The sequence below is a fragment of the Taudactylus pleione genome, unplaced genomic scaffold, assembly GCF_031769625.1.
Source record: "Taudactylus pleione unplaced genomic scaffold, aTauple2 ptg000093l, whole genome shotgun sequence".
In the NCBI taxonomy this organism is placed as follows: Eukaryota; Metazoa; Chordata; class Amphibia; order Anura; family Myobatrachidae; genus Taudactylus; species Taudactylus pleione.
The window spans coordinates 37,593,275-37,618,390 of record NW_028284495.1 but is presented as its reverse complement, the minus strand read 5'-3'; the positions used below and the strand labels follow the sequence as shown (position 1 = coordinate 37,618,390).

Below are 25,116 nucleotides of genomic sequence, written 5' to 3'. Positions count from 1 at the left end.
AGAAAGTAACTAGCTCGTATGGAACTAGAGTTGGTCACTGAACTGGAGAACACTTTTATTCACTTCTGTATCACATCAGTCAAGGTTACACACTGTTCCCATATGGCTTCCTGAAAGTTTTCGTTTGCTTTAGCCTGGTTTATATTGGCCTCAACCAACTTCATCATCCGTTCCTCCATATTATCTGGCGATACTGGCAACTCTGTAACCGATTTTACCCAGGACATGTATCAGTGTAAAACCACTTGGACTTGACTATGTGTGGCCCGTGAAATGCTGTAAAAAGTATCTGAAGTATCACTCCTGCGTCTGTACTGTGGGCTGTATCTGGCATCTCCAGAACACACAACTGCTTCCTGCAGGTTTCTCCAGGCTACTGCTCTTCTTCTCAATATGCAGAGATCAGATGCTCATATTCTTCACCACGTTGTAACAGGATTAGTGGGACGGGTACCATCAGTATTATCAAGCGGAGAAATAAAACTAAAACTTCGAAACAAACACATGGCCTGTCTGGCACTAACTAAACAAAGCTTTTCAAATCGTCATCGACAAAAACATTGGAAGTTTCAGCAAGTATAGCTCACTTGTACCAAGTGGCAGGTTTTTTTCCTCACAGACTCTGCAGTACCTTTCCCCAGGCAGCGAGAGATAATGTACAGCCTGACAGCTTTTTCATATACTTACGTAGGTGCATTTCCACTACACGATATAAATGGACGATTGAATGATTACGACATCGTTATCGCTCATTTATCGTGTAGTGAATATGCCGGCAACAACCAGCGATGCGCGCTCCCATTGGTAGTTGTCGGCATCTGTCATCGCCTGAACATACTGCCCAACCTGACGATATGTTGGGGATGAGGGATGGTGTTTGCACTGAACGACATATCTTTCAGTGTGGGCACAATATCCACTACACAGTATGATGAACGATAACGATGTCGTACAGTCGTTCATTAGTCGTGTAGTGGATATGCGCCTTTAGGCCTATGACAAAAACATTTTCCTGGGGTTTTTAACACATGAAGGTCAGAAACCTGGGACAAATATACCTGCCCTCAAACACTATTCCAATGATCTGGTCACAATATATATATATACACAAGTATGTACAAATGCATACATTAAGTGGCCAAATTATTATGACCACCTGTTAGTGCTTTTGCCCTTAATACAGCTAGAATTATTTTAGGTATGGATTCTACGAACTGTTGGTATGTTTCAAGTGGCATATTAGCCCAAATGCGATGAACTGCATTTCCATGACTTGGTCGCCGCCAGCCTGAAGAGTCAGGACGATGAATGAAGAATCCATGATTTCATGTTGTCTCTAAATTCTCACCCTACCATCTGCATGTTGCAATTGAAATTGTGATTTGTCATATCACATGACCAGTCCTGTTTTCCTGAGCAAACAGGGTAAGGCGTTTCAAAGTATGCAGATAGCAATGAAGTACGGACAGGCCATTTGCCTCTGTAGCTCATATGATGTAGTAATGTGCGGCGTACTTTTGTTGAGAGTCTGTCTGAATTGGTCCTTGATTCAGATTATCCAGAATTTGATGAACTGTTGCCCGCCTGTGGCACTGAACAAGTCTGCCCACTCCCTGTTCCACTTGAGCATGTAGTAGCAGTTTACAACCACATGCCTTGTGTTTAGACCCATGTTTTCATCTGCTGGTCCACTATGTGTATAGTTTAACTGCTGCTGCCCTCGAACAATTCATCAGTGCAGTAATTTTGCTAATGCTCGCAGCCCTACTGTAAGCGCTAGCAATCATTCCACATTCAAAATCCGTCATATTGTATTGTTTACCGATTTCTTGAGTGATGCACTTCATTAGTCTCTGCACACCTTCGCCTTTCCGTTCTTATGCAGATTTAGTCATCCTATGTCAGCGTTATCTGCGGCATAGCTACTTTGCATAAAATAGCCTGGTGGTCTAAATAGCTATAAACCTATCTAAATACATAGAAATAAATTTATAGATTATAAAAAAAAAAAAAAAAAGTCAATAAACTTGCACTCGGCTGCCAATTAGTGGCACACCAGACCTGGAAACAAGTTTCCGTAGCTAGTTTTATTTCAGAGCACAAAAACAAAACAAAAATAAATCCTAGCCTGTCCGGATCTAACTATACGATTCCATCTCTCAAGGTGGAAGGACCAAGGGGTAAATTTACTAAAGTGAAAGTTTTTTTAGAAGTGAGTTTTAGAAGAGGTGTTGCCCATAGCAACAATCAAATTCTAGCTATTATCTTCTAGAAGGTGCTAGTTAAATGTTAAGCAGAATCTGATTGGTTGCTATGGGCAACATCTCTTCTAAAACGCACTTCTAAAAACGCTCACTTTAGTAAATTTACCCCCTAGTGTCCAACTCACAAAACAGCATTATTTAACACTGCACTTACAATCACAAGCAAAGGTATCGCTCTCTTTCTGCAGGCCTCAACCTGCTTTCCACATGCAGTGAGAGACAGACTAAGCGAAACTGACCTACCTTTTATCAACACCTCACATGGTCTGGTAATCAAAGTTGCTGACAACCAGACAGAAGCTAGGAACCTGGGGCATATATACCTTCCCTTGACAACTTTCCCAGTGTTCCGGTCACATACCCCCCATACATTGTAGCACTTTGTATACAGATTTAGAGGCTCATTTGCATTCACGTTTTGCATATCAAATTAATGAGCACAGTCTGCTGATGCCTCCTAGCCACATCGCATTGCAACTTGACGCATTTTTCGACAAATATATTTACAGAGAAAAATGTTGATGTGTTCAATATTTATTTTACCAGCTGTGTGTGTGTGTGTATATATTATATATACATATATACACACATACATATATATATATATATATACATACACACACACATATATATACACACACACACACACTTTACACTGACAGCGGCACACCAGACAAGGAATCACAATGGCCAGGATACCAATCTTCAACATTTCGATGCTTTAATGCATCGTTTTCAAGCATCACGAAAACGATGCATTACAGCATCGAAACGTTGAGAATTGATATCCTGCCTATCGTGATTCTTTGTCTTGAGTGCCGCTGTCCGTGTAAAGCATTTGGTTGCTTTTTTGGCTATCCACGGAGGGCACCCGTCTATTTGGCAGCAACTGGGAGTGCCATCTACATCGTGTGTGTGTGTGTGTGTGTGTGTGTATGTGTATATATATATATATATATATATATATATATATATATAAATAATTTTTTCTATAGCTCCACCCACAGTTCCTGAACTTGTTTTTCCAGAAAAATAACCCTGCCTAAGTATATAGAGACACAAACACACCTATATTTACAGTCTATTTTTATGTATTACACACAAGTATTGTCGGTCTGGAATTTCAGGCCAGTAAGCACAATATCCTTGAAGTGATTTTCTTAAGCACTGTTGAAATGCGTTGTTGGACTGGCGATTTGAATAATGCTGGACCACCATAGCCAAATACAGAAGTCATACGTTTAAATTTCATGCAATCAAACAATGATTACAATCATCAAGTGGCATGCATTAACACAAAGGTTTGCCAATTTTGAATAGATCTTCTAAACGGAAGCAGCCAACTCATGGGCTGTGTAATGTATGTACTGTATAAGACTAGAAAACATGCCCATTTCTCTTTTACCTGTGACTCCTGTGGAACATTATACACCTCAGCATCCAGCAATACTGTGCAGGCACTGAACGGCAGTGACTGATTGGCCAACGTCCTTGCTGCTCGATAGTGCACACGCAAAACCTCTTGTTCATTAGAAACAATTAGCTTCTCCTAAAATAAATATAAAATAACCACAAATTAAAGGTTTAGTGGCAATTTGGGTATTTTCCAAAACACCTCTGGGTCCAAACAGAATTAACCTTCCAATGCTTTGTGATACTATTGGATTGTGTGCACAAAGGATTGAATGGAGATACATCACCATGGGCGTAATTAGGTATTTTAAGGCCCCAAAGCAAAAGTTTGTAAAGGCCCTTATGTACCATCCAATTGTGAAAGAGTTATGGTAGACTTACCTTTGTTAACTCTTTTTCTTCGAGGTCCATAGGAATCACCATGGGGAAATGTGGTTTGATCCATGCACCAAACAGTTAAACTTTTAGCTCCCAGGATGCCTTGGGTCCTCCTCCACATATACCCTGCCCACAGGCATTCAGTTTTTGGAAACAAGCCCAAGGCAGGAGAAGGAAAGAGGAGAAGAAAGGACAATGTACACCAGAAACACTCACAGAAGCTGAGGGAATCCGTGACAGAGAGAAAAATTACCCAATGAAGCCAGGTGCATCAGGGTGGGTGCCCTGTGGACACTATGGACATCGAATAAAAAAAGTTAACAAAAAGGTAAGTCTACCATAACTCTTAATTTCTTCTTCAGGGTCCATAGGGGTTCCACAGGGATCACCATGGGGATGTCCTAAAGCAGTTCCCTTAAGGGTGGGGACACTCTGAGCAGAAAGAAGAATCTGCCGCCCAAAGGAAGCATCCTGAGAGGCAAAGGTGTCAAAGGCATAGAACCTGTGAAAGGTGTGGACAGAAGTCCACGTGGCCGCCTTGCACAATTGTTTAGCAGAGGCACCAAGTCGAAACGCCCACGATGGTCCCACAGTCCGAGTAGAATGTGCTGTCACCATGTTTGGAACAGGGAGATCAGCCTGTGTGTAAGCCTGAGAGATAGTCATGCGCAGCCACGAGCCAGAGTCTGTTTGTTAACTGGCCAGCCTAGTTTGTGAAAACCATACAACACAAAAAGAGTGTCTGATTTTCTAAGGGAGTTTGTACGATCCACATAGATACAGAGAGCACGAACCACATCTAGAGAGGCTTCACCTGCAGAAAGGTCTGAAGACTGGAAGGCTGGAACCACAATCTCTTCATTCACATGAAAACGGGTACTTCCTTCGGAAGATAATCTGCCTGTGTATGGAGGACAGCTCTATTCTGGGGAGAGACAAGAGAGTGCTGCAAAATCAGAGTCTCTGCGGGCAAAGGAGATAGTAAAGGGAAACAGTATCTTTGCTGTCAACCACATAAAGTCTACTGAATCCAGAGGTTCAAATGGGGAAGCCTGTAAAGCCTTGAGAACCAAAGATAAATCCCACGTTGCCACCAGAAGGACAAAAAGGTGGCTGAGAACATCCTAAAAAAATCCAGTAGAGAAATGATCCTTCGCGGGAAACAAACTGACAGTGCAGAAACCTGTACTCTCAGGGTGGCAAGGCAGAGACAGAGGTCTAACCCAGCCTTGAGAAAAGCAAGTACTCGGGACACCCTAAAAACCTTAAGGTCATACTCTCTGTGGGAACACCATTGACCAAAGGAGTGCCAAACTCTGTAATAGATGCGGGCAGAGTAAAACTTTCGTGCACTAAGCATCGTATGAATCACAGAGCTGGTAAAGCCTTTGGCTCTTAAGATGAAAGGCTTAAAAGCCATGCCGTCAAAGAGACGAGGTAGGTTCGGATGCAAGCATGGACCCTGCGCTAACAGATCCGGCCATAGAGGAAACGGAGCATCTATGGATAGACTCCGTAGGTCAGTCAACCAATGGCGGCTGGGCCAAGCAGGAGCTACCAGTATTACTGTGTTGCCTTCCTGCTTGAATTTCCTGAGGACCCTTGGGAGGAGGGAAATCAGAAGGAGGTACGCCAGTTTGAAGTCCCACCTCATTGCTAGTGCGTCCACGAAGGCGACTGAGGGGTCTCTGGTCCTGGACACGTACCTGGGGATCTTGTAGTTGTGAAGTGAGGCCATGAGGGCTACGTCTACGTCTGGTAGGCCCCATTTGTTCACCAGGAGTTGAAAGACTTCCAGGTGGAGTGCCCACTCTCCGGCGTGCATATCCTGACGACTTAGTAAGTCCGCTTCCCAGTTGAGGACTCCCGGGATGAATATTGCAGATTTAACTGGAAGAGGACATTCTGCCCAGATTAGAATGTTTGCCACTTCCCTCATGGCTGCCTGACTTCGCGTACCTCCCTGATGATCGAGATCGGCTACTGTGGTCACGTTGTCGGACTGGATCTGGACCAGCCTGCCTTGGAGGAGGTCCTGTTCCAGGATGAGCGATTTGTATAGTGCACGAAGCTCCAAGATGTTTATGAGCAGGTGACTTTCCTGAGTTTTCAGCTTCCCTGAAAGGTATGATGACCTGTTACTGCGCCCCATCCGCAAAGACTGGTTATCCATTGTGAGGAGCACCCAATTTGGAATCCAGAATGGGCAACCCTTGTCCAGATGAGACTTTTGTAGCCACCATGAGAGAGAAAGTTGAACCTTTGGAGTGAGAAGGATCCTCTGGGACCGTATTAGATGATACTGCCCATTCCACCGGGAGAGAATCAATTGTTGCAGAGGCCTGGAGTGGAACTGAGCATATTCCACCATGTCGAAGGTGGATACCATTGACCCTAGGACCTGCATCGCTGAGAGAATGGATATCCTTCGCTTGTACAGCATTTTGTGCACTCGCAATAATAGGGCTGAAATCTTGTTCCCTGGCAGAAACACCCTTTGTGCCCTTCTTCCAATTGATGATCCAGCCGTGCGTCTTTAGGCAGGCAATGGTCGGCTGGAGATGGTGTTGTAAAGCAGCTGGAGACTGTATTAATATCAGGAGGCGGTCCAAGTATGGCAGAATTCTTGCTCCCTGAGGCCCACCCGTCTGACCGCCCAAGACCTCTTCGTTTGCGGCATGGTGGTCCTGCGAGAATTAGACTGTCTGGAGAAAGGCTGTCCTTTTGCTCTTCCCTGAGGGTGAAAAAAAACTAAAAGAGGACTGCCTATTCTTAGATGTAGCTATTGATGGCAGACTTTGAGGCCACCAGAGTAGCCACTATTTTATCCAATTCTGCTCCAAATAGTATGTTTCCATAAAAAGGCAGGGATTACAGAGCCTTTATGGATCCCGCATCCGCTTTCCAGGACCTTAACCAAAGGGCTCTACGAGCAACAACCGAAGCTGCAGATGCTTTAGAAGCCAGGAATCCAGCATCTAATGCAGCTTCTCCCAAATAAGAGGCCGCTTCTCGAATATGGGAGATATATGTCAGCTGTTCTCTGGTAGCATCTTGTGGAGTGTATTATAACGCCCCCGTCCATTCTTCAACGGCCTTGGACACTAAGGCCGCAGCCATAGCCGGCCGGGTAACCGCTCCTGACAATGAAAAAACAGATTTAAGACAGGATTCCAGTCTTCTATCTGTGGGATCCTTAAGGGAAGATGCGGACGGTATAGGCAACGTAGCGCTCCTGACTAAATGTGTCACATGAGCATCCACAGTAGGAGGGACTTCCCACTTAGTACATTCGGTAAGTGGGAGAGGATACAAAGATGCTAATCTTTTTGTAACATGGAACAGTTTATCAGGAGTACTCCATACTTCCCCCATGGAGTTCAGTGAGCTGCTCAGACTTCGGAAACTCAGCTTTAACCACCTTCTGGTGTTTAAACAATGAAGCTTTAGGTCTAGGAGCTGGCTCGTCATCCTCTATATTTAGGATTGATTTGACTGCCCTCACCAAGGAAGAGACATCCACTGTAGAAGGATGTTCCTCCTCTCCTTAAATACATCCTGGAGAAGAACCCAGCGCATCATCTGACTCCTCCGATGATGTACCAGAATCTCCAAGCTGGGTGGACTGACAAGATGATACTGTCCGCTTAGGCGCTTTAATTGCTAAAGGTCTGTTTGCCTGCAACATTTGCTGAAACTTAGCAGCTGACTGAGCCGTACTCTGACTTGAGTGGGCATAAACATCCATCCAGGAAGGATGCAAAGAGGGGGCAAACATAGCAGGCTGAAACTGCTGTGGGTACCCCATTATGGGAGGCAGCCAAACGGTCAACTAGCTGCTTCATAACCTGAGAGAAGGAGGACACCCAGGGTGGCTCCTGTACAGGTGCCGGTAGACTGGACTGGTGAGATGAACCTTTATAACAAATAGCACACAAACCAAAACTATACTGTATAAAATCCTGAGGGGACAAGCCGCCAAACAGCTTTTACATGAAACCAGCACCGGGGGCCTCAGCCTCCCGTTCACCCTTAGCAAAGGGTTGAGGAGAAATAGCAGTGATAGTTATGACAGTATAGAAAATACAGGCAGTATCAACACAGCAGAGCTAGCAAAAGTCACATACAATGCATACAATATACTTGCAATGAGCTCTGAATCAACTACTTAAAACACAATGGGCCTGATTCAGAGTTGGGAATAGAGAGAGATCTCTCTCTCAACTGATCATCTTGGTGAAACCATGCTGCACTGCATGTGGGACAGATTTAAAATGTGCAGAGATTTAGATTTGGGAGGGACGTGTCCAAACTGACATCTAAAGTGCAGTGTAATAATAAAGCTGTGCAGTATTTGTGAGCTACATGCAAAAGCAGCCAGTATTTACACTACATGCAAAAAAATGTATGTATTTACACCCCTTGGATTGCAACATGGTTTGCCCAGGTACACAGTTAAGTGCCATCTCTCTCTCTATTCCCAACTCTGAATCAGGCCCAATGTTTGGTAGGATTTGAGCACTGTATAACCTGGCCTTTGGGGAGAGGTATACAGGGAGACTACACCAAAAACCTCCTGAGATCAGCAGCTTCAGCATTGAAGGGGAGGTGGAGCAACCCAGATGCGGGATAACCTTGGATGGATTGCAGTCTGGGCTGCCGGGGAGAGCCTACCTCCCCTATGCTGCATTAACCTCCGGGTGCATTTTTTAACCCATAGCAACCGCTACTACCTTCCCCCGGCTCCAGACATATGCCCCGATGGTCTTAGTGGGGGAGCGGACACACCGGTCGCCCCACTACAAGCGACCTCCGGCGGGTCTCCACCGCCGGAGGTACGGACTACCACACGCGGTTTCCTGTGAGTGTCTTACCTGCATCTCCGTGTTCCCAGCCACAGTCCTGGGTCCCAGCAATACTCCTATTAGCTAAGCTCTGCTGGTGCCCGCCGAAATGACCAGTACGGTTACTGGTGTTGTGGTGCCAGCAGAGGTAGATGGAGCAGTATCATCGGAGTCCATTAGGACGCCTAGAGCTGCTTGCTCTGAAGGAAAAAAAAAAAATCTATACATATCTTGGGACTGCTAAGCAGTCCCACTGTGTAGAAGGTGCAACTGATCCTGCCGCACCAAACAAACTGAATGCCTGTGTCCGGGCTATATGTGGTGGAGGACCCAAGGCATTCTGGGAGCTAAAACCTTAACTGTTTGGTGCCTGCATTAATCCAACCACATTTCCCCATGGTGATCCCTTGGGACACTCTATGGACCCTGAAGAAGAAAATGTATATAACACGGGATGCGGTCAATATCCCGACAGTGTGGATTCTGGCGCTCCGTATGCAGACGCTTGCATACCGACCGCTGGAATTCCTAAGGCAAGTAGCGGGCTTGGGGGGAGGGTTAGGTTTAGGGTGCGGGGAGGATAGGTTTAGGCATTAGAGGGGGGGAGGGGGGGTTATAATACTAACTGACAAGTGTTGGTATTCTAACCCTGTTGGGATTCTGACCACCGGCATCCTATACCAATTCCGTATAACACTTGTAACTGACAGTGAAGATGCCCCCCCCTCCCTTCCCCCTCAGCTCTGTGCCCCATAGCAGCTGTACCCCTTGCACCTATGGTAGGTACGCCCATGTACATCACATTGTTTGTTTTATTATGTATACTCTTTTGAATTGTTGCTGCACAATAAAAATACTTTATAAATAAAATAATTCTAGTCTAACCTCAAAGGTAATCAAAGACAGAATTTACAAAACACCATAAACGCCCTTTACATATGTTCAAGTGTTGCCATGTTGTAAAAACTCCCATCAAGACTGAAATGAGAACTCACCCTCTCAATGCTGTGTTGCAAACGGAGTTTCATCCGTACAACCTCCTGCTGTCGAAAAAGCTCTTTGAGTGGTTCTGAGAGGGATGGAGGTGGTGTAATCTGGAAAATAATGATAGACCTTTTTAAACTTTTTCAATACAAAATTGTAGCATTTAATAAGGAGCAAAGCATGTAATATATAAGTAACGAATACAAAAACATAGTGATAGGTTAATTTGATTAGGACAAAAAGAACCCGAATATATGCGTGTGTGTGTATATGTGGTAGGGTATATAGATTATAATTTCCACTGGGCAGGGAGTGGTGTGAATGGACAAATATTCTTTATAAAGTGCTGCGGAACATGCGAATGCGCTCTAAAAATAACTGGTAATAACTATCATTTAAAGCAGGCTTCCCCGTAATGCTAATCCAGGGTATGGAAGCTTATTCAATACCATGGTGAAAATGCACAAATATGTTCTAGTACTCTACCACCAAACAATTTGTAAAGAATCAGCGGTTAAAACATACTTTTTATATATGCCAGGGGTTAGTGTCAAAATTATAACTCAAGGGCGCCACCATTTTGGTCTCTCTATGCTTTACAGTGATCACTCCAATTTTAAAAACGGTTTGTGCTCTCTTTTAGTAAAATTAGTCAAATCTGTCATTTATTGGCATTATGCATGATATCTGTTTCAGAATCTTTACTTTGTTACTTTCACAAAATGCCCCTTAAGCTGGGTACACATTTCATTATTATTATTATTTCTTGCCGATGCTGGCAGCGATGGCCGAGGGAGGGGTTTTAGCGAGGGCCATGCGTCGCTAGTGACATCCTTAGTTCTTTTAGCATGTACAAAAGATCTGAGGATGCGACAGACGACCCGCGGGAGCTCGCATCGGCATCATGATAGTGCGTACACACTGGACGATTTGGCGTTCCGATGCATCTGAATCGGCCAAATCGTTCAAAATATCGTTTAGTGTACACCCAGCTTTAAATAGACACTATAACTTCTATCATTTACAGGGATAACAAAAGTGCAGAATACTGGAAGGTTTGGTGGATATTTTGGACCAAAATAAAAACTTGAGACCCAAAACTTGTTTTGTTTTCTACACTTACATTAAGATTTTCATTATTATTATTGGCACTTTTTATATTAACGTTTAAGTGGTAAGCCATTTGTTAACATGCAATACCACATACAGGGATGTTACATGGACACAAGTCAATAGTAGCAATAGACCTTCTGCACAATGGGAGCATATTTAGTTGCACTGGGATAGCGACATCTATGAGACAGAGGTTACTAAAGTATTAAGCTTCAGCCAATATTCACGGGTTAGACAGGTTAGGAGGAAATGCTATGCAACATAGGATTTATGTAGATGGTATTTTAAGAGTGTGGAAGGCTCTGACATAAATCCTATGTTGTTTGCTGGAGGAGGGTTAAGTACATAAGGAACTAAAAGATTTCAGCTTTAAATTTAATTTCAGGGGTGTCCCATTTCCTGAAAGAACAAATCCTATCCAGCAATCAAGTGTAGTACAAAGTGCCATAAAGCATTTGGTCCATGATGAAACCAAAACACTAATAAGCAAATTCAAGATTCATTGGTGATCTAATAGCAAACTTACTGTTGGTATGCAGAGCTTGCTGAAGGGGTTCCCATCTAGTAGATATGAGCCATTGAAGGTCACATACTCATCATAGTACTGTGGTGCCTGTGGGATGACACTACACAGCATCTTGCGCCTCTCCTCTACCTTCCTTCTTATGTGGAGATACTCAAAGTAAGGATTTGCTCTCTCGGACTGATATGGCTGAATATCATCCAATTTCAAGGAATCTACAACCGCTGCTAGTGACTGCTGAGTTTTCTCTTTTGCTTGCTGTATTGAGGGATTGGCAAGACCTGGTTGAGGCACACGAGGCAATTTCCTTTTCCGAGGATGATGAACTTGTACATCATCCTCTTCAGTTAGTCGTATCCTCCCTCTTAGTGATATAGAAGATTCAACGGTGTCCTTTTCTGAAGTGTGTGAATAAGTTGCCTGTATCTGTTTATTTTGATTGGCTAACAAGTTAGCCCGGTTTCTAGTAATTCTTTGTGGAATTTCTTGAGGCTCTGTTTTCTCCTCTGCATTTTCCTCTAATTCCATCTTAATGGACTGACTAAATTTCCGTATCTCTTCTTGAACTGAGGGGGCATGATTCTCTGATGCAAAGTGTACCTCCTCAGGTTTATGCAACAAAGTGTTTCTACTGATTGCAAGATGTGAAATATCATTATGGATTTCTGCTGCTTGATAAGCTTTTTCTAAATCAAAGTCACTCTTGCTGTTCCCTAATGTAGGCGCCAGACTTTCTGGAAGGGTTTTGCCCTCTTCAGGTATAGATTGGGCATCATTGCTTTGATCAGTTAGAATACTCTCTTTTGTCCAGGTAATACTTTGTGAGCACTCCTTCAAGAGGTCATTGCTACTCTGCACGTCATCTGTGTTCTGAACTCTTTCCATAGCACAGTCTGAAAGTACAAATGTAATCTTTTCAACAGGATGAGGATCTTCTGAAGGTGGCGCAGAAGTCACCAAGGTCGTTTCTGCTTGAGAAAGTTTGGGATCAGTTTCTTTCACATCATTTATTTTGACACTATTTGAGTTGGCACTCGTGAAATTCTGGTCTTCCCTTACGTTGCTGTGCATTTCTTTAAAGTTGCTGAGCAGAGAACATTTTGGAGAACACGGTGCATCTGTAGCCACATTATTTATAGCAGTGTTACATGATGTGGGAGAAGGCAAAATACAGATATCATGTGAGCCTGTTTTTAGGTTTTCCTGCCTAGAAGAGAGCAGATCCTGAGATACTTCGTTATCCGCATCAATGAAGACGGCAGTCTCCTGTTCAGAACAAACTACCTTAGCAGGCCCTGATTCCAAAGTTGAAGACATTTCTATTTGACAGACCGAATGCTCTGCGCCACTTTGAAGAGGGGTTATTTCAGAAGCAGATTGTTTTTCTTGGTTTAATACATTTGAATCTATAGTATGCTTACTAAAAGATAAAGATTTTTTGCTGGTCAATTGACAATTTGAAACAGTACTGTAAGAATCTCTTTCTATAGTGGACAATACTTCTGGTTTCGGAGACATACAACGGTTTGGCATTGGTGGGACAGCTGATGACAATTCCTGTAAAGTGCTTTCAGATCCTGAGGAGGATTTTATTCTTGATTCTACAGATAGTCTGCATTCACCATCTTCCACGGAGACTGACCTGTGATAATTTGGGATAAGTCTATTTGTCAGAGGAGGTTTAACACGATCAGGTTGATCAGCGAGACCGTCCAACTCTCGGTCATGAATTGCCGGTGACTTAGCACTCGGTAAAAATGGGGACTGGGAAAAAGACATTTGAGAGTCTGAACCTTCAGGAGCAAAGTCTGAATCATATTCAGTTGTAGGCCTTGGTGTGGTCACAGTAGCATGGCAAGAATCCTCAGAACTGGCCACTGAAATCATTGATATTGATCGGGAACTTAGACCAGTTTTTTCACTCTCTGACCGCGGAGACCTTGCTATGCTATTATTCTCTAAAATTAAAAGTGTCTTTCCAGCTTGTGCCAAATTTTTTCCATCAACTGATTGTGATCTGCAGCTTGTGGCATCCTTTAATAATTTTTCTTTTGTATAGACATCTGACAACTCAGAACTTTTGGATCTCATCAACTCTTTGTTTTTAGATGGTGTGAGTGAATTTCTAAGTTTATCTTTTTCCTTTATTTTACTTAGTTCTGCACTGTTCCGATGTTTTAGCCTCTCCTTTTCCTTTTGTTTTATTTTTTCTTTATGCTTTTTATGCCACTGTTCTATTTCTAGATCTTTGAGACTTAACATTCGTTCAAAACTGGTCTGCATAAGGTCATCATTAACCAACCTTTTTTCTTTCGGCCGAGCATCTTTTAGTAACTGTAACTTAGGTTTACATTTTTCTGTTTCAGTCTCTTTTGGTTTTACCTTCAATATATTTGTTTGTGTTTTGTCTTTATGTTTGTCACGCTCTTTGTATCGATCAATGTCCTTTTCTTTTTCTTTCCGATCTTTTTCTTTGTATTCCATAATTTTCTGTTGTTCTTCTTTTGTTTTTTCCTTTACTATTGACAGTCTTTCATGCAGTATTTTGCTATTTTCTGTGTTACTCGGTTTTCGATCCTCCTGACTGTGCTTCAGACTCGTTCCAGCAATATAGTCTCCTTCCTTAGGTTTTTCCTTCTTTCGGTATTCACGTTCCCTGCGTTTTGACTTGTCTACTTTGCTTGTTTCCAAATCCTTATCAATTATTTTGACTTTTTTATCTGAACATACTTTCTGCTCACTGAGATGTTTATCTTTTTCATTTCTATCAACCTTTTTCTCAAGCTTATCTTTGGACTTTTCTTTGATGACTGATGCATTCCTGATTTTGTCATTTTCTTTTTGTACAGGTTGTAAATGTATTTTGCATTTTTCTGTTATCTCGTGTATATCATTTTTTTCTCTTTCCGATTTATGATCTGGTTTTGTTTTTTTATCTTTGTCTATACTTTTTTTATCCAGTTTTTCTATGTCCTTTTCTTTCAATGCCAATCTTTTGTCAGTCTTTTCCCGGACATCTTTAACAAGTTTTTCTAGGTCTTCATCTCTTTCCAAACGGGAAGAGTCATCTTTAATAAGAGCATTAGACGAGAAAACTTCTTTCTCTGGAAAAAAAATATTACAGTCTCGCTCTTTTTTCATACTCTCCTCATGCTCATTTTTAGAACTTTCTTTGAGGTCATTATATTCTCTTGATTTGTCTTCTTTTGTTGGCATTTTATCCACCTTGCCTTTTTTCTCTACTGATGTGTTTTTTGACTCCATGCTCAAAAATTCTTCATCATTTTCATCACTTTTAAAAAAGTTTTCTTTCCAGAATTCTCTGTCAAACTCAATATTTATTTGTGTATTTTTGCTACTGTCTTTATGTTTAGTTTTATCTTTCTCCACATCTGGATCTTTTTTAAGCTTTTCTTTTTCCCTCTCTTTATGCTTAACTTTGTGCTTTTTGACTACTTTCCCTTCCCTGTCTGATTTTTTTGCAGTACATTCAGATATCTCAAACGATGGGCTCTTGCAGTCCTCTTTACACTTTGAGACAACCCTCTCACTATGCTCAATAAAAAAGTCCTTCAGATGCTTACTTTTTTCTTTGTATTTGGAAAATGTGGAGCTAGAACTTTCCAGTGCATACTCTGAATCAAGGCTCTGATCAAAACGAAATAGCTCCGCTTGTAATGAGGACTCTGATCCTCCAGGTGGCGAAACACACATTTTAGTGTTTTCTTGTTTCAGAGGTGTTGATTGCTTATCAACAGAAGAATAACTGTGTTTGGGAGATTTTCCAGGAGTGATCTGAAATAAATGTAATGACCCTTCCTCCTTAGTGCACAAAGATTTCCTAAAAGTGTCCTCATCTCTGGTTTTTTCGAATGAATCTAAAGCAGAGCTTGTTATGTTTACCACTTTCACGTTTTCCTTTTTCTCTTTTTCTGGCTTTAATTCCTTGTTCTCCTTGTTTTTGCTCTGGTTCTTCAGCTTCCTTTTAACTTTACCCTTCTCCTTTTGTTCATGTAAAACATTGTAGTCTTTTTTAAGTCGGATATCCGTATTTAGGCTTTCTGATATCAGCCCCACTTTCTCAGAAGGCAAATCGTCATCTGAACTATCAGAGCTTGTAAATAACAGACGGGATGGTTTTGATTTCCTGTTTTTGTACAATTTTGGAAAATCTATCTTTTCTTTCTTAACAAAGAAGTTATCGTTCCCTTCAGCGTTCTCTTTTTTAAAGTCATTCCTGAGCATATGCTTGTCTTTCAGCATTTTGCTGATTTCCGTATCATCATCATCATCTTCCTCCTCTTCATCTTTAAATTCATATTCATCAAGCCCTGAAGTGCAAGGAGTCCCTTTGATAGTAACATGTTTACTTTCACTGATGAGAGACTCTTTGTCGCCCTCTGAATCTAAGTTTTCATCCACACTGGACATGTTGGTGAACTGTGGCTCTTCAGAGTCTGCAAAAAATCACCACAAAAACATCAGGACCTTAGTAAGGAAAATAAATGACTACCACAATCTAAAATGCCTATGTGTATATAGGGGTAGTAAAACAGGTCAATACAATATTTAAAAGGTTACAATTGAGCATCATCGATAGAAATAAAATATCCAAAACAACGTGACAAAATTTAAATCTTTTATACTGAAACCTGAAATAATTCAAAACAAATATACCTATGTAACTGCATACTAATTCTTAAGACTCTTCCAGTGTTCTTTCCAGAAAATTTTTCCAGCCGGGTGGCATCAAGAAGTAGTCGGGAGTAGGCCTTCACAATTTGGAAATGTTGAAATCCTGACCATATATTGATTTAAACTTGAGATGAACATTTATATATTAATTCTCCTCATTTTCTTAGAGACCCTATTGTCTGCAGCTTTTTCATAATCGAAGTTTGTAGGATCTGGTCCCTCTAATGAAAATCAGGTTATTTAGTGTGCTCTTAAGAGGAGTAATAAATCCTCTTTCACATTCAGCTGTGCTTACAGGTATGGTTAGTCCAATAACAGCCAGTTTTGCTTAATTTGGGAAAAGATTCTTTGAGCCCAGTTGTCGTTGAAAATGTATGCATTATTTGTTTTAAATCTAGATTTTTGTAGGGCTCTACTTCAAACAATTTTGGTGCAACTGCCCATTCTAATTTACTATTTTCATAGTTTAAGATCGCAGGACTTCCATTTTTAGAATAATGCTCAAAAATAATCTTACAACCCTAACTTTTATCATGGCTCTCTATTGAAAACTCTTGAATAAACAGGATATGTATTGGCATATCTGGAAATTTTGCTTCTAGGTGGCTAATAACTGTCTATGTATTTACCATAGATATATGTCTTAAAAGCAATAGCATTAGCATCAGAACAATTTAATTTCACCAGCAAGATGTAGATGGAGAATTTAAGCCGGTGTCTTTCAATTCCATAATGCATAGTATTGTAGCTTTTAAGATACGGTCTATTTCAGTTTCTTGCCTTTGCCAAACTCTGGACAACTTAAGACAAATGAGGCAGCACATCCGAAAGCATTATAAGTAAATCCAGGTAATTGTATTTTCTCATATATTTGCTTAAACTTTCAGCAGTGATCTCTCTTTCCAGTGCAGCAATGACACTCCCCAAGACTGTACAGCAAAATCAACAGACAGCCACCTAGTGTCACCAGCCATATCAAGTTTAAGCTGAGAACTGTCCAGAATATTTTGGATATCAGTTAAACCAGCCATTCTGGGGAATGTTGAAGAAGTAAGAACAGTTGTCTTAAGAGGTCGCTCAATTTTTACTAAATAAGGCACCTCAGCAGCTGCTTGGGCACTAGCAAGAACCAGACTATTTATACAATGTAAAAGATCATGACTCTGCCCGTTTCATATTTAAATAGTTTTGCTACCTCTTTGTGCTTCACAACCATGACAGCTGCTCCATTAGAGCCTAGGCCCACCAAGTTAGATTTTTTTCAACCCTATATTGTCAATTTGCTCAATAATTTTGTTATAGTTCAGCTTTGCCATCAGTGATCCTACATGTTGATATAAACAGTAATCTTTTTTTTTACTTGGCAAACATTTAATGGGTATAATAAGCTGCTTCAAAACAGAGAAGTCTATCGTTTCATCACACAGAACACTGAAACAATTTGCTGAATGCAAATGTTTAAGTATTTCTTATAGATCTTATTTGTGAAGCTAAGATTTCAGGCACTTCTTGCATTATTCTTTCTGAAGTGTAATCTGCATTCTTTCCAATATCAAAATGATTTAAGTGCCCATAGCCTTGCAGTGCTCATACAAATTTACTTACAATGTAGTATGTGGTAGTTCTTAAAGCTCCTACAAAATCATCTCTCTGCAACTTAATCAAAACTGAAATTGATCGTTCAATTTCTCTTATCCCAGTTTCTTCTCTTTCATTTTAAGTGTCTAGATACTACCCAATTGCTACCCAATCAAGGACATAAATATGTTTTCAGTGCCCAGATACTGTCCAATTGCTTTGTGGATACTTATATACTTAACAGCTTCCAGATACTGTCCCAAATTGCTGGCTCTACAGATTTTTTTTTTTTACAGCTCCCAGAAGGTACACAGAACAGAGAGTGGATGCAGAAGGACCACTTTTCAATGTGCTCAGATGACTGTTCCCGCTCTGACAGTGTGCCCTTGCTTTTATTCTGGGGGAGGGATCTCTGCCCTCCAGCCTGATGCCGACCTACACTGACATAGGCGAGCTGTGCTGAAGTCACATGGTCTTCCCATCGGGGGCTCCGTTCGGCATCCGTACAGTGTCTGCCGGTAACAAGGACACGTTGGTGAGGGTGCGCATTGATGGTGGGGGTGTCGGATGAGGGTTGCCTTGACGGCAGGTGGATTTCTTGCCTGTCAAACCGCCCGAGAAAGAAAGCCTATGGAGAACACTGGACTCGCATACTCTTATATAACAAAATAAATTCAAATGGCACAATCTATCCGAAAACTAAAAAGAATGTAAATATACATTTTCAGTAAAACAGAATTCCTGCATACCTGTATAACTATCATCATCATCATCAGAAATGGGAACTTCACTCTTCAGTAGTTGCTCTAGTTCCTCGGTCTCTGCCATATCAATGGGACGGGTGCCGTGTTTGTTGGCCTGGAACGCATTGCCACCATGTCGGAGTAGCAACTTCACAATCTGTATAGTAAAAGATAAGATTAGGTCTGTGTCTAGAGAACATTCATTGAAAAAAAAAATAAAAAAAAATTAGTTCATCTAGTATTATCATAAAGCAATGTCAATAGGAGCTTTTAAATGTCTGGAACTTCACATGAATACAGATTTGTCTTTCACATTTATAGTATGCATGTTTTGCAAGGTGTTTTAAATTATTACATAGACTCAAATTTGAGTCCTGCAATTCCCATTGGTCAGTGTACGCTAGTAATTTATAGGACAATGATATTATAACAGGACTACATCCTTTGCTATAATCAAACTGCAAACGTTACCCTATTATACCTACATTTTTCTATTACTTCTTACTGTGTGTGTTTATAGAAATAATGAATAAATTTATATACATATGTGGGCTAAAAGAAAATAATTGTGTAAATTCATATATGGGGTTTGTACACTATTTCTTGTTTTATTTTATTATTCACCTTGTAATGGGATCCTCATTTCCGCTTTAATAAATGTTAGATTGTATTCTTACCAGAATCACAAGTCAGGTAGGCTCTGCCTGCTACGTGATAATGTAAAGACATCAAAGTATAGAAAATACACTCTGATGGCCCCAGGGAACAATAGAATGATCAGAAGATTGTTCTTTCATACCGAAGGAGTGAACCAAGTTCGCTTTGGCTTGTACCAAGGGTACCCAATGGATTGAATCTTCCCCCACGTTGAGGACATTAATGAAGCAACAACTGGCACTGAAAGTGGTCGGACGAATGTTGTCCTGTCAATCCCAAAAGTATTAAGATTATGTATGGTTAGATCACAGGTTCTCAAACTCGGTCCTCAGGACCGCAAATGGTGCATGTTTTCCAGGTCTCCGCACAGAATCACAAGAGAAATATATAGCTCCACCTGTGGAACCTTTAAAATGTGTCAATGAGTAATGAATACACCTGTGCACCTGCTGGTGACCTGGAAAATGTGAACTGTGTGGGGTCCTGAGGACCGACTTTGAGAAACACTGGGTTAGATTATGTATGTGGGCCCCAAAAACTCACCACCAGCCAAAGCTACGATATATTGCGTGGAAGCTGCCATTTTTACTTTCTTTGATTAAATTTCTGGCTGTCAATTGGTCATTATGAGCACAAATACCTGTGCAATTATCATCATTTTCTTTTTTAAACCTTCATTTTTTAACTTCATAAATTAGGCACAAGTCACAGGGGATGATGCAATTCAGCGGGAGTTGAATAGTGCCGGAAAGTTGGTCCTGGAGTTATTCAATTCAGCGTGCTCTTTAATCCAACTGTTACAAGTTAAGTTGGAGTATGCCGGTTCTCGCGCCTTAACCTGGGTGTTTAGTCGCGAGAACCGGCATTCTCCGACTAAAATGCCTGCCGCAATGCCGTTAGTGCAACGCTAAGACGGAAACAGCCTCACGGAAAGCACTTTAGTTGGATTTCTCCCCACAACCTCAGGAGGGTGCGAGAAGAAATAATTTAGTCGCCTTAATAGCGTGTTGAATTGAATAGCTTCAACTCCCGCTGAATTGAATTGCGCCCACAGATAGGAAATGAGATGGTGTGTACAAATCAAACACTGGACAGGGTAGTTTAGACAAGCAATTGAGCACAGACACCTACAGTAAAAAAGCATCCCAAGAAAAACAATAGATTTGTATTTATAAAATGCATGAAGACAAATGTAGAAAAAAGGAGCAAAAATCTGCTGTGGTTTTGGTATTAAAGGGGTATTATGAGGGATATGGCCCTTACAACACCAATGGAACAATCGCACAGTGAGTGGACATGTAAAAATAAATGAGGCATGTGTATGTGCAACGAGGAGGTGTGAATAGGATGGCAAAGGGTAACAGATTCCTTGCAGCTGATGAAACTACCCAAACGACCCAGAGGGCAATATCGAGTTAGGGTTATAGTTGGATCCCAGGTTAAATGATTTACAATAATCCCAGACAGGTACTGCCACTGTGTCATACCAAAAATACCCTTACCTTATGGAATTTTTCAACTGTATTGTGCAATAAACTAGTTCTATATTCCATGGAGGCAGTGTGCCAAAACCTAGCTACTGCGATTACAGAAGGTTGGGCACTTTTTCTCCCATTTGCAAGTAATTTGCAGTTTAACAGCATTGCATATGTGACAGATGGGCTTATTAGACTATTTGATTAATTTGATTGGAGAGGAGGAAAACTCCATCTGTAGAAACCAGTATGCTGGTAATTCGAAGAATCAGATCCAGAATGGCGTTCTCAAAAACGGGATACTAGGGGACATTCCCAAGATATGGGTAAAAAGGAACCACTGAGGCCATAGTTCCTCCATCAGTTATGGGAAGTTTGAGGGTAAATGGAGTGTCATTTAGTGAAGACCCTGAATCTTATAGTGCAGTAGTTCCTAAACTCTCTCAGTTTGGGACACCCTGTTCTGCAGCAATCTTGATCTTCAAATCACATCAGACACTTCCTGACTGATCTCCCACAACACACTGCATTGTAGGGCCCCATTCAACAACAGGCAGCCTCAGGATTCACTGCCTGTTGTTTTACATTGACAATGCTCCTGTTAACTGTTAATCGCAATGACCCCCCTCACAACCGGTGCTCCGCTCTATTCCGCGCCATCAACCCCTCTAGCATCCATGAAAAAGAAGAAAAAATAAGTTGTGGTAGACTTACTATTGAGAACTAATTTTCTTCGAAGTCCATAGGGATACCATGGGGATAATGTGGTTGGTGTGATCCAGGCACCAAACCGTTAAGCTTTTAGCTCCCACTGTCCTCCTCCACATACACCCTGCCCCTGGCCACAGGCATTCAGCTCTTGCAGGAGAAGGAAAGAGGAGAAGGAAGAACAATTGTACACAAGAAATAGTCTCAGAAAATGAGGGAATCCGTGCCCGAAAGAAAAATTACCCAATGAAACCAGGTGAGTCAGGGAGGGTGCCCTGTGGACCCTATGGACGAAGAAAGTCATCAATGGTAAGTCTACCATAACTCTTATTTTCTTCTTCAGGGTCCACAGGGATCCACAGGGAGACCATGGGGATGTCCTAAAGACGTTCCCCTAAGGGTGGGGGACGCTCCTGAGCAGAAAGGAGAACTCGTTGCCCAAAGGAAGCTACTTAAGAGGCAAAAGTATCAAAGGCGTAAAACCTAAGAAAAAGTGTGGACAAAAGACCACGTCGCTGCCTTGCACAATTGTTCAGCAGAGGCACCAAAAGTACCCGCCCACGATGGCCCCACAGACCGGGTAGAATGTGCTGTCGCTGTGTCTGGGACAGGGAGATCAGCCTGTGTGTACACCTGAGAGATAATCATATGTAACATCGAGCCAGAGTCTGTTTGTTAGGTGGCCATCCTAGTTTGTGAAAACCATATAGCACAAAAAGAGCATCTCATTTTCTAACAGTGTTTGAATCAGGCCCACCCTCCCGATTTGGGTCGGGAGCCTCCCGATAATCGGGTGCAGCTCCCGCCCCCCCCCGGAAAGGCAGGCAAGCCTCCCGACATCCCCCGCAATTTACTTCTAACCCTGCTGCGAGGGTAGCCAGTGACGCGATTCGCGTCATTTTGGCCCCGCCCCCTGCCTCACAATGCCTGTATTATCTGCATTGTGTAGCGGGTGCGGGGCCAAAATAATGCGATCGCGTGACCCCGCCCCCGTGACGCCTACAAAAGTCAGCCACCCGTCCGGACACGCCCCCTTTTTCAGACACGCCCCCCGCTGCCCTGTCGATCTGGCTGCTCCCTCCCGGAAGGAGCAGCCAGAAAGTCGGCAACTATGGTTTGAATGCTCCACATATATATGGAAAGCACAAACCACATCCAGGGAGGCTTCACCTACAGAAAGGTCTGAAGGCTGAAAAGCTGGAACCACAATCTCTTCAATCACATGAAAACGGGGACACTACCTTAAGAAGGTAACCCTCCCTTGTACGGAAAACAGCTCTATTCTAGTATAAGATTAAAAAATGGGAAGCTTCAAGAAAGCACTGTCAAATCAGCGACTCTGCGTGCAGACGATATAGCGAAGAGAAAAAGTGTCTTCGCTGTCAACCATTTTAAAACAACAGAGTCCAGAGGTTCAAATGGAGGAGTTTGTAGCCCCTTGAGAACCAAAGACAAATTCCACAGTGCTACTGGTGGAACAAAAGGGTGGCTGAACTCTTGAGAATCCCTTGAAAAAAACCTAAAAAAAAAACCTAACATCCAGCGAAAAAGCAATCTCTCTCTGGAACCAGACTGACTCTCAGGGTGGCCAGGTGGAGACCAAGGTCTAACCCAGCCTGGAGAAAAGCAAGTATCCAGGAAACCCTAAAAACCTTAGGGTCATAATTTCTGTGGGCACACCATTTACCAAGAGGATGCCAAAGTCTGTAATAGATGTGGGAAAATGAAGGTTTTCGTACCCTAATCATCATTTGAATCAGAGCTGGAGAAACATTTGGCTCTTAAGACGGAAGACTCAAGAGTGACGCAGTCAAAGACAGACTGGGTAAGTTTGGATGTAGGCAGGGAGCCTGCGCTAACAGTTCCGGCCATACAGGAAGAGTAAACGGAATGTCTATGGATAGATTCCGTATGTTGTTGAACCAATGATGTCTGGGCCAAGCAGGAGCCACTAATATTACAGTTCCGCCTTCCTGCTTGAAATTCCTGAGGACCCTTGGGAGGAGGGAAATTGGAGGGAAGAGATACGCCAGTTTGAAATCCATCTTACTGCCAGTGCGTCCACTAAGGCGACTGAGGGTTCTCTGGTCCTGGACCCGTAATTGGGGACCTTGTGGTTGTGATGAGTGCTTTGTATACTGCTCGAAGCTCCAGAATGTTTATGGGCAGATGACTTTACTGATTTGTCCATCTTCCCAAACAGTACATTCCAAAAGAAAGGTAAGGATTCCAGAGCCTTCTTTGACCCTGTATCGGCTAACCAGGACCTTAACCAAAAGGGCCCTACGAGCAGCAACCAAAGCCTTAGAAGCCAGAAGCCCAGCATCTATTGCAGCTTCTCCCAAATAGGAGGCCGCTTCCCATATGTGGGAGATATAGGTCAGCTGTTCTTCTGGTAGCATTAGAGTATCTTCCAATGCCCCCGTCCAATCTTAACAGCCTTGGATACCCAAGCCCCAGCCATAGCTGTTCGAGTAAAAGCTCTAGATGAAGAAAATACTGCTTTAAGACATGTTTCAATTTTCTTATCTGTAGGTTCTTTAAGAGAAGATGCTGATGGAATAGGCAACGTAGGATGACTAAATGTGTCCCATGAGCATCCAAAGTAGGAGGGATTTCACTCTTATTACATTCAGAAGCTGGGAAAGGATACAATGATGCTAATCTTTTCGTAACATGGAACAGTTTATTCGGGTTACTCCATGCCTGTTCCATAAGTTCAGTGAGCTGCTCAGATTCAGGAAACTCAGCTTTTAACACCTTCTGGTGTTTAAACACTGGAGCCTTCTTTCTAGTATCCGATTAAATCATCCTGTATATTTAGGATTGATCTAACTGCCCTCACCAAAGAAGAAACATCCACTGTAGAAGGACGGTCCTCCTCTCTCGAGCTAGACACTGGAGAACAACCCGGCGCATCATCTAATTCCTCCGATGATGCGTCTGAATCTATTTGCTGAGCAGACTAATAAAAAGAAAACCTCCGCTTAGAAGTCTGCATAACTACCGGTCTGTTCGCAACAGCCGACTGAGCCATATTCTGACTGGAGTGGGCATAAACATCCACCCAGGAAGGGTGTATAGGAGGGGCAAACATAGCCTGCTGTGGGTATCCCATTAGTGTGGGGAGTAGTGAAACGATCCACTAGCTACGTCATCACCTGACACCCAAGATGGCTCCTGTACAGGGGCTGGTATACTGGACTGGTGAGGTGGTTCTTTATACCATACAAAACACAAACCATCCTTTATAAAGTCCTGAGAGGACAAGCTCGCCAAACCGGATTTACATGAAACCAGCACAGGGGCCTCCGCCTCCTGTTTCCCTTTTGACATACGAATTATAAAGGTAACAATGCAATGTAATGTAACAGCCTTCACAAATAATAAGTAAATGTGAAGGAAAACCCCCACACACCTGTAAGAGGGATGAGGAGAAAAAACAGTGATAGTTATAACCAACACTCAGAAAATAAAAGGCAGTAGCAACACAGCAGCTAGCAAACAGTCACATAAAATGCATATGTAATTAAGTTGCCATAGACCCTGTATCAACTACTCAAACACGAGGCTTGGTAGGATATAGAGCACTATATACCTGACCCATTTGAGAGGTATACAGGGAGACTGACCCAAAACTGCTTAAGCAGAGCACCGATAATGGACTGTGAGCGTCTGATATGCTTGATGAGGGTAGGAGGAGCGACCCAGACACGGGAAATCCTTTGATGGATCTGCGTC

The 25,116-nt window shown here is 42.3% G+C and overlaps 1 protein-coding gene and 1 long non-coding RNA gene across 3 annotated transcripts in view; one reads left to right on the top strand and one right to left on the bottom strand.

Annotated features, from left to right (window-relative positions):
- The window catches only part of ANKRD12 (ankyrin repeat domain 12), a 167,987-nt gene that overhangs the window by 19,376 nt on the left and 123,495 nt on the right, over positions 1-25,116 (bottom strand). For both annotated transcript variants that reach the window (XM_088469689.1, XM_088469690.1), the window contains 4 exons: positions 18,542-18,692; positions 11,523-15,976; positions 9,895-9,993; positions 3,670-3,813 (listed from right to left, as the gene is read on the bottom strand). In XM_088469689.1, coding sequence (XP_088325815.1) covers positions 3,670-3,813; positions 9,895-9,993; positions 11,523-15,976; positions 18,542-18,692 — 4,848 coding nt within the window. The remainder of the gene's footprint in view (positions 1-3,669; positions 3,814-9,894; positions 9,994-11,522; positions 15,977-18,541; positions 18,693-25,116) is intronic.
- LOC148526954 (uncharacterized) overlaps positions 1-25,116 on the top strand; it is a 227,078-nt gene that overhangs the window by 117,532 nt on the left and 84,430 nt on the right. The window lies entirely within an intron of this gene.